The 13,321-nt window shown below is 39.8% G+C and overlaps 1 protein-coding gene across 2 annotated transcripts in view; it reads right to left on the bottom strand.

Moving 5' to 3' along the window:
* TTC1 (tetratricopeptide repeat domain 1) overlaps positions 1-12,222 on the bottom strand; it is a 48,820-nt gene extending 36,598 nt beyond the window's left edge. The window contains exons 1-2 of one of the 2 annotated variants that reach the window (XM_055324940.1): positions 12,144-12,222; positions 9,862-10,226 (exon numbers count right to left, since the gene is read on the bottom strand). In XM_055324940.1, the coding sequence (XP_055180915.1) occupies positions 9,862-10,194 (333 nt within the window). In that variant the 5' untranslated portion in view covers positions 10,195-10,226; positions 12,144-12,222. The other variant, XM_055324939.1, reaches the window with a different exon arrangement.
* Between the last annotated feature and the right edge of the window lie 1,099 nt (positions 12,223-13,321).

Raw genomic sequence — 13,321 nt, 5'->3', positions numbered from 1 at the left:
TTATACTTAGTGATAAAAAGAACTTTGAAATATTGTATTGCAAAACACCATCCCGACAACACAACACATTTCTATACTTTAATCAATCCTTCAGTTATTTTTAAATCTCATTACCACTACAGTCTTCCGGTGGTGATCCAACATAAGTGTAATTTTTTTTTTAGTAGGCTCCATACCCAGCATGGAGCCCAATGCAGAGCTTGAACTCATGATCTTGAGACCAAGACCTGAACTAAGATCAAGTTGGACGCTTAAGCAATTGAACCATGCAGGCGCCCCTATATGCTAAACTAAGGTTTTAATTGATAATCTGACAAAAAAGTAGGAGGTGAGCATTTGGAAAAGGATACAAACTTAGTCCAAGTTGATATTAAAATATAATTAAATTGTTGAGGCAAAGATGGACTTTTAAAAATGTTGTTTGGGGGCTTGAGTGTTGTTTGGCTCAGTGGTTGAGCGTCCGCCTTCAGCTCAGGTTGTGATCCTGGAGTCCTGGGATCAAGTTCCGCCATCAAGCTCGCCTCAGGGAGCCTGCTTCTCCCTCTGCCTGTGTCTGTGCCTTTCTCCCTTTCTCTGTGTCTCTCATGAATAAATAAATAAAATCTTTAAAAAAATTTTTTAAAGAAAATGATGTTAGGAAAATCTGGTAGTCATCTGGAAAACAATAAAATTAGAATATATTTCACACCTTACACAACAGATTCCAAGGATATTGGAGGTCTACATGTATAAGTGAAATCATACATAATGGAAGAGAATATAGGTGAATTCCTCTTTAATCTCTGTGAGGAATAGCTTTCTGTGATTCAAAATTCTGGAGAATTTAAATTGATACCATTTTCATCTTGGTGTAAACTGGCAAAAATATCAGAAGGTACTCTTCATTCCTTTATTAATCATCAAACCACTACCTTGTCCCGGACTAGGGAATATTCCATATAGTTAAGATCAGTGAATACAAATGAAACGTTAGAGGTTTTAAGTGTATATTCCTTCTATCATTAAATGACAAAACCTGAATTAAATACATTTTTACAAATTCTCTTAATGATCCTGAGTGACCATGTGTTTATTAACAGACAACAGGGAGAAAACCAAAAGGTTTACACCAGCAAGTCAATTTCCATATTGTAAATCTATCAGCAGCTCTCTGCTTCCCTCTGCAGTTTTGCAAAGTAATTGCTACAAAATAAAAAGTGTCAAGCAGTGTAGACAGAGATCAACCACAGCTGGGTCAAAATAGAGTGTTAAAAGAAAAGCTACATACTTGCTAAAGGGCTGGAAAATGGAGGCACATACAACAAAACTTTTCTGCTTTGCTCTTGTCCAGAGTGGGATGAAAAAACTACACACTTAAAGGGCTAGAGATACCTGTCCTACAAAGCATCCTGAAGGGAATTCCTTTGCCATTAAAAAGGAATAAAAGCTTCAGTTTTGTTTTCTTTGAAATCAGAATCATTTGCTTCACACACACAGATACATTTTTTCTTTCCACAAGTCACTTTTAGAAACCCTCTAGGGAGTCTGGAGGGAGGCTCTCTGGATTGAAGCTGTTAGAACCTATTTGTTAGCAAAGATGACTGCTCTATGAGGAACTAATTTTGGAAATATTTCCATGGTTCTTAGCTCAGAAAATTCTGTTTCCCAAAATTCAACTTAATAGAAATAATTTCCTTATTTAGCGCTGCTTAAATTCTGCCCAACTAGTCTTTTTTAGACGTCAAGCACAGATGAGGGTAAAAAAAAAAAATCCCATTGGTAAACTCTTCTTTTGATATTAGATGCAGTTAGTATACTAGGTACACTTGTGTTTTGGAAGCTTGGTGGTATGTCAATCTGGCTTTCTGTTTCTCAAAGAGTGGCCACAGTTCTACTTATATCAAAATGACCTGGGGATGCTCATTAATAAAGCAGATTCCTGGCTGCCACCTACAAGTCTGTGCTATCAGATAATTCCCAGGACTTTGTATGATTAATAAATTTCCTGTGACTCAGGCAAAATAAAGTTTAAGAACCAGTGATCAGGGATCCCTGGGTGGCGCAGCGGTTTGGCGCCTGCCTTTGGCTCAGGGCGTGATCCTGGAGACCCAGGATCGAATCCCACATCGGGCTCCCGGTGCATGGAGCCTGCTTCTCCCTCTGCCTGTGTCTCTGTCTCTCTCTCTCTGTGTGTGTGTGAATATCATAAATAAATAAATTTAAAAAAAAAAAAAAAGAAAGAACCAGTGATCATAAACATAAAGTGATCTTCCTTAATAAACACAGGGAAGACTGAATGCCACTTTAACTGGTTCATTAGTAAACAAACTACAATTATCCCACAAACTTACAAATGTTTTGGAGTAAACATTTTGGAAATATTATTTCCCCTGACTTAAACTCAAGATCAGAAATCTAAGGTTCCTTCCAATTCTTAAATTCTAGGACTTTATTTGATCACTTGTCAAGAGTGTTCATTGAATTCAAGTACTAATAAACTTCAAAATTAATAAATTTGGCAACCTTAGTTCAAAAGGATGCCCATTAAAAATGAAATGAAAGGGAAACAACAAATCAGAAGTTTTCTCATAAGGTTAACAGAAGATGCAAACCACTATAGAAGTTACTGAAAACTTTCGGGAAGCAACCAAGAGAATGTTCCCTGCAAACATGCTCACTGTTAGTGGCAACATTGAAAACAATTATGAAAATAATGCAATGAGGTAGCAGAAACATGGAAATTAAAAGGATTAAGTACTGCAGGATTTAGGAAAAATGAGAGATAGGGAAAGAACCGATAAAGAACTTCTGTTCCAAATCAATACTTCAATAATGGTTCCTTGTTAAACATAAACAATCTTGAAGGAAAGAACAATCCTTTATGTTTTCAGAGTAAGGGAAATGTTTTAAAATCCCAGAAACCTTGTGCTCTGAATACATGTTCACCAAGCAACAGACTTTTTTTTTTCCTTTAAAGATTTATTTGAGAGACAGAGAGAGAAAGCAGGGGAGAGCGACAGAGGGAGAAGCAGACTTCCTATGGGGCAGGGAGCCTGGTGTGGGATTCGATCCCAGGGCCCTGGAATCATGACCTGAGCCAAAAGCAAACGTTTAACTGACTGAGCCACCCAGGTGCCTAGCAACAGATTTTTGTATCCCTTACTTAAAGGGATCTATGTATATACCCATTTGCAAATGAATATCATGTGCAAACAACTGGCAGGACAGAGCAAACCCATTAAAATGACTAAATCTGCATTTTGGCTTACAAATAAACTTTTTTTCATTTACATCAAGAATTAAATCACTAGGGACACCTGGGTGGCTCAGCAGTTGAGCATCTATCTGCCTTTGGCTCAGGGTGTGATCCCGGGATACGATCCGAGAGGAGTCCCGCATCAGGCTCCCTGTGAGGAGCCTGCTTCTCCCTCTGCCTATGTCTCTGCCTCTCTGTGTATCTCTCATGAATAAATAAAATCTTAAAATAAATAAATAAATAAATAAATAAATAAATAAATAAATAAATAAATAAATAAATCACTAGAGCTCTAAGGAACTCAAAGTCCCAATGTCTTCTTCTCTGTATTTGTAAATGGTATTCATCAACCCAGTAGCTGAAGCCAAGGAATCATGCTAATACCTTCTCCCCTTGCGTGAAATATTCTCCTCTCAGAGTGTCACACACTTGACTCCTTTTTCCCTTCAAGTCTTTGCTGATACACAACCTCTCGTCACTTCATCTTATTTTTTTTTTTTACTTCATCTTATTTTTAAAAAATATTTTTCAACTAGAATACAGCTGCTATGAGAGAAGAGAAATCCTCTCATCTTGTTTACCACTGTATCCTTAAGAGCCTCAAACAATGCCTAACGTGTGGAAGAAGTGCAAACACTAGCAGAATAAATGAATGAGATAAACTGTAACTTGTAAGATCAATTTTTGGCTCTTACAGCCCAGATAATCATACCATTTATTCAACAGCTATTTAATGAAGGCCCCAAGACAGAGGTCCTCAAACTTTAGCAAACATGTAAGAATTACCTAGGGAATTTATACATGAGGCCTAAACTCCATGGTGACAAGTTGCCCATAAAAGCTGATTCGATTATAGGATCAACAGCACTACAATGTTGTATGTTCCACAGGTCCCCATACTATAAAGCACCTTTGCATCTGATATTATAGCAACAATTCTCATCTGCTACCAGATTTGTCCTTACTTCAGCCAAGCCTTTGAGAATCACTTATTTGTGTCACAGATCTAGTACATCTCAAATGTTCCCTGAAATTCCATTGCTCTGGGTAGTCATGTGGATATTTAAGTTTTGTTTTTGTTTTTAAGATTTTTATTTATTTATTCATGAGAGACAGAGAAAGAGAGAGGCAGAGACACAGGCAGAAGGAGAAGCAGGCTCCCCATGGGGAGCCTGATACAGGATTCCATCCTAGGTCCTGGGGATCATGACATGAGCCAAAGGCAGACATTCAACCACTGAGCCACCCAGGTGCCCCAGACATTTAAGTTTTCACAAAAGATTAGGATATACACGCACACATATACAGTGCTTTTCTTAAGAGATTTTACCTGTTTCTTAAAAATCTTAACTGCCTTCCTCTTCCATTACTTCTTTTTTTGGTTTTTGCCTCCACCCCTCCTCCTCTCCATTACTCTTGATTTATGAATTCTGCTGAGAACTGGAACTTCTCTTGAGCCCGGATTATCTTCTCAGCCACAGGGTTGGTCAAGTCAGTTTGAATAACAGGCTTTAGCTATTGATACTTGATTCTGCCTGAAGAGGAACACTTAGCAGATCGTATTATAACATTTCTTTCCAAATCCTCAAAGGTCAGCTTCATGTGCTGTTTGGTAAAAAGCCCATGTTGGTTGTAAAGAATCAATTTTTATTTATTTATAGTCTCAAAATAGAATAACTTGCATTGTTGTTGGTTATAAATGTGACAAGTACTTAATGTAAAAAAAAAGTGGAGAATGAGCAAAATAGGTGAAGGGTATTTAGAGGTAAAACTTTCAGTTATAAAATAAGTCATGGGGACAAAAAGTACAGCATAGGGGATACAGTCTATATAATACTGTAATAACTTTGTATCCTGATAGATGGTAATCATTATCATGGTAAGAAATACAGAATTATCATAACACTATGTAGTACACCCAAAAAGTAATACAATATTGTATATCAACTATACTTCCAAAAAGTATATTAAATATAAATAAAAATTCCCCAATAATCATACCCCATATCTTTCCAAACTTTTATGTATGAACATATTTTCACATAGGTTTCTAACTTAAAAGGAATCATCACTATCCTATAACCTGCTATAAAGGAAAAACACCTCTTGTGTGTCTCCTTTACTGTTAATACTCACATGGAACCCTTCTGTGACCAGATATGTGCAAAGTTCCCCCACACCCAGCAACTCCAACTCTACAGTTGCTGTCCTGCAACTTAACTCAATTTGGACATGATCCACCTAGAGATAGCATCAGATCTTACAAATTAAGAGCTCCATCCCACACGACTGGCCCAAACCCCACCCCTACTTCAGATGCCAAATGCAAGTCCAGGTTGTCACCTCTGCTTTTGACTCATGGGCTATAAATTGGAAGTTCCTATGACCTCTTCCTCAAGTGCAATTAAATTGCTAAAGAAGCTCATAGAACTCAGAAAAGTAGTTTACTTATTAGATTATCAGTTTATTCTAAAGACTATAACTCTGGGAATAGGCAAATAGAAGAGATGCATAGGACAAGGTTTGTGGGAAGGGGCACTGAGCTTCCATGACCTCTGGGTGTGCCATCCTTGCACTTCCACATGTTCACCCAACTTGGAAGCTCTCTGAACCCTTCTATAAGGTTTTTTTTTTTTTTTTAAGATTTTATTTATTTATTCATGAGAGAGATGCAGAGACATAGAGGGAGAAGCAGGCTCCCCATTGGGAGCCCCATGTGGGACTCGATCATCCCAGGACTCCAGGATCACAGCCTGAGCCAAAAGCAGACGCCCAACCACTGAGCCATCCAGGTGTCCCTCCTTAGGGTTTTTACTGTAGGTTTTAGTACATAAGCACAATTGGTCAAATCACTGGTCATGAGTGATTAACTCAACCTCCAGTCCCGTCCCTTTCTCAGAGGTGGGGGTGGGCTAGGGTGGCGCTGAAAGCCTCAAACTTTGAAAACCAGACCTCATCCTTAGGGACCTTCCAGAAGTCACCTCATGTGAGTTTGGAAGGGGCTTGTTATAAATATAAAAATATATACCCTTATCTCTTATTAGGCAATTCCAAGGGGTTTAGGAACTCTGTGCCAGGAACTGGACAAAAACCAAATACATATCCATATCTCTTATTATGAACCATATTATCACACCTGTTTAAATCATTTAACATTACAGGCATTTCTTCCAAGTCAACATTAAGACTTATCTTTCTAATGACTGCATAATATGCTACCTCATAAAAATGGCAAAAATATTTAAAGTATCTAATGTTCAAAAATATCTAATGTTCAAAATTATAAATGATGCTGCAACAAACACATCTGTACACATTTTATAAACATCTGTACACAACTCTAACAATTTCCTTAAAATAAATCACTAAAAACAATCAGGTTTAGTTGTGCTGCCCAATATGGTAAACACTAGCCACATGTGACTATTTAAATTAACTGAAATAAAAAATTTTGAAATTCAGTTCCTCAGTTCTACTAGTCACATTTCAAATACTCCAGCTGATGACAATTATTAATATGTGGTAGCTGATGGCCAGTAGGCAACCGTATTGAACAGAGTAGATAGAGAACATTCCCATGACTGCAGAAGGTTCTATTGATAGCCCTGGTCTAAAGAAACATCCATATAAAAATTTGATACCTGTATCGCACAAAAATGATATAACACTCTTGAAATTAGTATATGCACTCCTACACCCTCTCATTGACGGTATCAGCTAACTATATGAGACATAGTGCTTTAATTTGCCTTTAAAAATTATCAGTAAGGGGGGGATCCCTGGGTGGTGCAGCGGTTTGGCGCCTGCCTTTGGCCCAGGGCGCGATCCTGGAGACCCAGGATCGAATCCCACATCGGGCTCCCGGTGCACGGAGCCTGCTTCTCCCTCTGCCTATGTCTCTGCCTCTCTCTCTCTCTCTGTGACTATCATAAAAAAAAAAAAAATCAGTAAGGGGAAACCTGGGTGGTTTAGTCTGTTGAGCCTCTGACTCCTGGTTTCAGCACAGTTTATGACCTCAGGGTTGTGAGACTGAGCCTCATATAGTGCTCTTTGGTTGGTGGGGAGTCTGCTTGATGATTCTCTCCCTTTGCCCCTCCACCTGCTTGAGTGCGCATGTTCTCTCTCTCTCTCTCTCTCTCTCTCTCTCTCTCCAAAATAAATACACCTTTAAAAAAATTAGTGAAGCTGCAAGTCTTCACATTTTTTGGCTCTGTTTACTTTGTTGCTGTTGAATTACCTCAACTTGGTCTATTTTAAAAGAAATCAAAGCTATCCTGTTTCAGATCACCTACAAAACCAAAACATATGTGCAGTGAAGAGACATTTCTTCATCTATTTTGCTGGTTTCCTAATAACTTTATAAAGATATTTATCAAGACACCATAAAAATAACTAAGAATACCACCACAATTACATAAAGGCAGTCTGTACACTCATGAGATTGTTTCCTTAGTGGAGTTATAACAATGGCTAATACCACAGCACATTGTTTCTACGAGATATTGTCACAAATTTTTGAATTAAGCTATGAAAACATGAGTTGATATACAAATATAAAATAGAAAATGTTTATATTTGAAAAGTGATTTTATTTACACAAAAGTCTGGAATTCGAAAGAAACCAACCTAACGGGAATTAGAACAGTAGGTCTGTGGGTTGGTAGAGGTGGAGGGAATGAACGAGTGGTAAAGCATACGAAGGGAGATTCTGGAATGATGGAGATGTTCTGGATCCTAATAAGGGTGAGCTGCACAGGTATATATAGTTGTCAAGACTCCCTGAACTGTACACAGAACTTAAACAGTTTCACTATATGGAAGTTACATCTTAATTTTTAAAAGGAAGAAAAAAAGTTTAATAGGCATTGCACTATTTAGAATATTCAACTTATAGGTAATAAAAGTAATTATTTTAAATACTTATAGAACTTAAATGTGATTCCTGGTCAGGAGACACAGTTTTACTAAATTGGGGAATGGAAAGCAGAGTATGTAATATCTAGAGCCAAACCACACAACTATCAAGCCAATGGCACTGTAGAAAATTCACTATCAGGACAAAATGTATTAAGGTATCAGAAAAGCACTGCTAATAACATTTTAACAGACATTTAATCAACATTTCTAAAAAGACTGCACCAGGGAAATGAAAACTGAACCAAACCCTTTCTGGAAAATCATTTCCTTAATTATCAAAGAGTATGTGATTTAATTTTCTGAGCCATTTCTGCTGAGGTAGTTTATGAAATTGGCTCTTCTTTGCCCTTTGTTTTTCTCTTCTGGCAGCACACATTAGCACAAAAGCTAATACATGCATGTTAAAACTAACAGGCTTGAAAATTAAAAATGCCTAAGGAAAGACAAGATGCTCCTCTCCATGTCACATTACCTCCCCACTCCCACTGTTACAATGCACATTTAGTATCCCGGCCCAATACCAAAATAGCATAAGCTGTTTAGTGAGTGAGTTCTTCAGAAGCCAAGGCTACAAATCTCATTCAAGTTCTTTGCAGACAAGCTCAGTTGTTACGGTAACTCTTCAGATGGCCTTGCTTATGGGATGAGAAGGAAGGATACATGGGGGATACCAAGACTTCTGTCTCCAAAAGTGAAGGGTTGCCCAGGTAAGGATATGTCCCAGGGGCAAAGAAGCCGGAAAGTGGACATTTTATTAGCGTATCTGCTTTGTAGAAAGACAGCTATTTTTTTACTAAATTCAACATTATATTTAAGAATCAAACAGATCTAGGTTTGAAAATCAGTTCTGCCATTTACTAGATGTGTGATCTCAGGCAAGTTACTAAGTTCTTTTCTTTTGTGGGGAATGCTAACAGTATGTTCCATAGGTGTGTTGTGATTACTTGAAAACACAAATAATTTCATAAGTTCAGTGTCTGGCATTATTATAGGTGCTTAACAAATGATAACTACTATCCCACATGATTCTGTTCCTCAAGAACATTATGTAAATAATGCAGGCCCTAGTCACTGCACTCTGCATCAAACCACCACTAGGATATTCAGGCAGTCATCTGTTGCTATTAAGGAATTAACACAAATAGACAGCATACCATAATTCTAAAGTCTAACTAACAAGTGTCCCATAAAGGAATGGAATTTCAGCAACCAACTATCAATAAAGACTTTTTTTTTTTTTAGAGGCGGGGGTGACGAGTGGGAGAGAGAGATAATTTTTAAACAGACTCTACGCCCAGCTAGAAGCCCAACTCAGACCTCGATGTCACGACCCTGAGATCATGACCTGAGCCAAAATCAAGAGTCGGACACTTTAATGGACTAAGCCATCCAGGTGCACAGATAGCATTTTTTTTTTTTTGAGAGCTAAAAGCTATATATAGGTGCTAGAAAATAAATTATGTAAGATAGACATAAGAACTCAATATTGACCAAAAAAAAAAAAAAAAAAAAGAAATCTGCCAAGCAGACAGTGAATGCTTCCCTGCCATGATACTGATTTATCTCAGCTCCATCACTAATGAAGCAACAAGGACACAGATGGGCAAGTAACTCTTTACTACATGATGCAATCTATGTTTTAGTAGCAGCCACATTTACTCACTTTAAAAGGCAGTTTATGCGGCAGATCATGCACAATAAATATTTACCTGTTTCTCCTCTTCTGGCATGTTTTTTTCCAGTTCTATTAGGTATTCTTCATCAAGTTCAGAGGAATTCACATTATCATCAGGTTTGTTCTCAACCTTGTCCACTCCTGGCTCCTCCTTTTCAAATGAGGCACTAGAGTCATGAAAACACTCTTCTCCCTGGTCTTCTTCCTGAGAATGAGCCTCAACATCTTTGAGCAGCTTGTTGTGAAGATGGTGATCTTTGGGATCAGAAACTGGAGGACTAGCACACTCTGCTTCCTGGGGATCTGTAACTTTCAAACCATTGAAGAGATCCTCTGGAACACTACAGTTTTCTGACTTCTCCCCCATGCTGTATCAGTGAGGGAAGTGAAGCTGAAGCTCTGGGGAAAGAGAAAATATGTTAGGTAATGGTGCTTATACAGTTATCTACCACTTTCCAAAAGTCTGCCTTACCCCACTTAGCTTTTAACAGAGACCTACATTAGTATGGTAACAGTTTCCAAAAAAGTGAAAATCCCCTTCAGTCTTCTTTCAATTAGTGAAAACAGGTAAATATTCATGTAGGTCTTTCATAAACGGAAAGTGGTATAACTCCACCTTTCGGAAAATGGGGGTAGGGGTGCATGTGGATAATCTTTGCTTTAGGCCATTTCAGCTCAGGAAAGTCTTGACAAGAACACTCAACTTTTGCATAGCAGGGGAAACTTGTATTTAAAAAAAAATAATAATAATCCGGGGATCCCTGGGTGGCGCAGCGGTTTGGCGCCTGCCTTTGGCCCAGGGCGCGATCCTGGAGACCCGGGATCGAATCCCACGTCGGGCTCCCGGTACATGGAGCCTGCTTCTCCCTCTGCCTGTCTCTCTGCCTATCTCTCTCTCTCTCTCTGTGTGTATGACTATCATAAGTAAAATAAAAATTAAAAAAAAAAAATCCGGGGGTAGTCCTTGTGGCTTAGCGGTTTAGCGCCGCCTTCCAATCGAGGCCTGATCCTGGAGACCCGGGTTCGAGTCCCACGTCGGGCTCCCTGCATGGAACCTGCTTCTCCCTCTGCCTGTGTCTCTGCCTCTCTCTCTCTCCATCTCTAATAAATAAAATCTTTAAATAAAATACAATAAAAAAAAAATCTGGGATGCCTCGGTGGCTCAGGTCAGAATTCCTGTGTCCTGGGATCAAGTCCCGCACTGGGCTCCCCATGGGGAGCCTGCTTCTCCCTCTGCCTAGGTCTCTGCCTCTCTCCCTGTGTCTGTCATGAATAAATAAATAAAATCTTAAAAAAAAAATCCTATTACACATAAACTTCTGCATCAAAACCCAAAACATACCCTAACTTCCTGTCACTGAAATTCATCATTAAAAAAATTGTTTATCCTAAGTTCCTATTTTTTACTGACGCTCCTTTCAGAATTTCATATAAGCAACGGGGGACTGTTTTGGTTTTTGTTTTGTTTTTTTGTTTTTCTACGGGAGACTGGTTTTAATGTGGCTCTTCCTCTTTCCACTGCTCGAATTTTGTCGGGGTAGCCAAAAAAACAGGCATAAACTATTGTTTAATGGCAAGAAGAAAATGAAACGCCCCTAATCTTTATTCGGAATTAACAGCCCGCTCGTAAATTAAAAAAAAATGCAGGCCTGTCTTTCCAGCACCACCGTATGAAGCTCAAGAGTAAGTTTCTGATGGAGCTCGAACACTGAAGGTCAACTTCACCCAAACGTGTGCTGTAGAGCCCACGCAGGTCACAGTGGGATGGGAATCTGGTCCTCCTCGGGGTCCCCGTGGGGTCGGCCGCAGACACTAAGGGCGGTTCTCGATCCTGGCCAGACTACATAGCCCTTGGGAGGCTTTGGCGAGTCCTGCCGCCCAAACCGTATCCTCCGCGGGCTCTGACTTACCGGTCCGGCGCAGGCCCAGGACACCTGTGCTTTGAAAGGGCAGCCCAGGTGACCCTACTGTACCCGCCGAGGACCGCCGAGGATGCGGTCAGCACTAGCTGAGTCAGACCGCCAGCAGCCCCGCCCCGCCGCCCCTCGTCGCAGCGAAATCACGCCGACAACCCTTGTGCCGCGACAAGGGCCCGAATTCTCCCCAGCTCGTCCCAAGAAAACTTCAAGCAGCGAAATCTTAATTAAGACTTGGCTTCCACAGCAATGTTTTGTTTCTCTCTGCTCCCCGGTCTGCCGTGAGAACGCGAGTCTGAGGCCGCAGGGCTAAGCCAGCGCCCCCCCTGCGCCTCCCAACGGCTCGTCCTCTACCCGAGTCCCTCCCAGCCAAAGCGGACGGAGCCAGGCAGCTACTCACAGGGCCCCAGCTCCTCGAGCCTTCACCTTCCCAGCCTCCGGGATCTATATCCGCTCCGTCAGGTGCACTTCCCTCGGCGCCAACCAATGGCGTCGCTGTTGGCAAAGCATCCTGGGAAATGTAGTGGAAGCCTCCGGGAGAGAGAGCGCGTTGCTGTCGCGTGATGTGACGCCATTGTACGGACGGAATTGCAAGTGTCGGTCGCCATTTTGGGTTACGGCAAGACTCCGCCTTCCTCTGCGCGGTGGAAAAAGAGGCTGCGTCCGGGCTCTTTTTAACGGACTTTTTAAAAGTCCGTTACTTTTTACTCCTCTCTGACTTCTTAAGCTGGCCATGCAGAGAGGAATCTTGAAGCATAAACCTTGTCCAAAATAAAGTTTGCTCAAAGTGTGCCTTCCAAGGGTCCCATTGCTAGAGCAAAACAGTTTTCATAATTATATTAAGTTGCTATTTGCCTTTTCCACCCTCCTTTCATGAATATACTGTTTTCCAGGGGATGTTGTCATGTGATCGCGCAATGGCTTGAATGCAGAGGGAGCTCTGAGAATCCAGCTGTCTTCTATTAAGACGGATATTTGCATAAATGTAAAACAATGCCACTCTTCTCACTAAAAGGGTTTTTTGTTTTGGAAAATACAGTGATTTATAAAAAGATTATTTATGTTGGCACAGAATAGGTGTGTTGTTCTCGTAAATTAGTAAATATTAAGTATTTTTCCGTTCTCATTTCTAATACAGTAAGTATTGGTAAGTATGACCCACATAAACAAAAGCCTTTTGTGGTCTTCACTGATATTAACAGTGTTAAGTGGTCCTGGAACCAAAAATGAACTTTTGCCCAATGAACCCATTCAAGAAATGCTTGTTGAATGTTTGTTAGACCCCATGCCAGAAATACAGAACTGAAATATCCCTTAAGGAAGCCAGACAGGTAATCAGCAGTAACAGCAGATTATTACTTAGTTTTCTGTAATTCACAGAACCTATTGCTGAGATAAGCTGGGAGGGGCTTTTTCAGGAAACTTGTTTTTTGAATTTATGTCTAAATGAGGTTGTGCACACCCTTGCATTTTTGTGTAAGTCAAAGCTTTAATATAAAAAAAACATTAAAAATATATCAGAATTTTGGAAACCTTTTAATATTTAAAAAATTTAAAATATGGCAGGAACTTAAAAAC

The sequence above is a fragment of the Nyctereutes procyonoides genome, unplaced genomic scaffold, assembly GCF_905146905.1.
Source record: "Nyctereutes procyonoides isolate TBG_1078 unplaced genomic scaffold, NYPRO_anot_genome, whole genome shotgun sequence".
In the NCBI taxonomy this organism is placed as follows: domain Eukaryota; kingdom Metazoa; phylum Chordata; class Mammalia; order Carnivora; family Canidae; genus Nyctereutes; species Nyctereutes procyonoides.
This window is presented reverse-complemented; position numbering and strand designations above follow the sequence as displayed.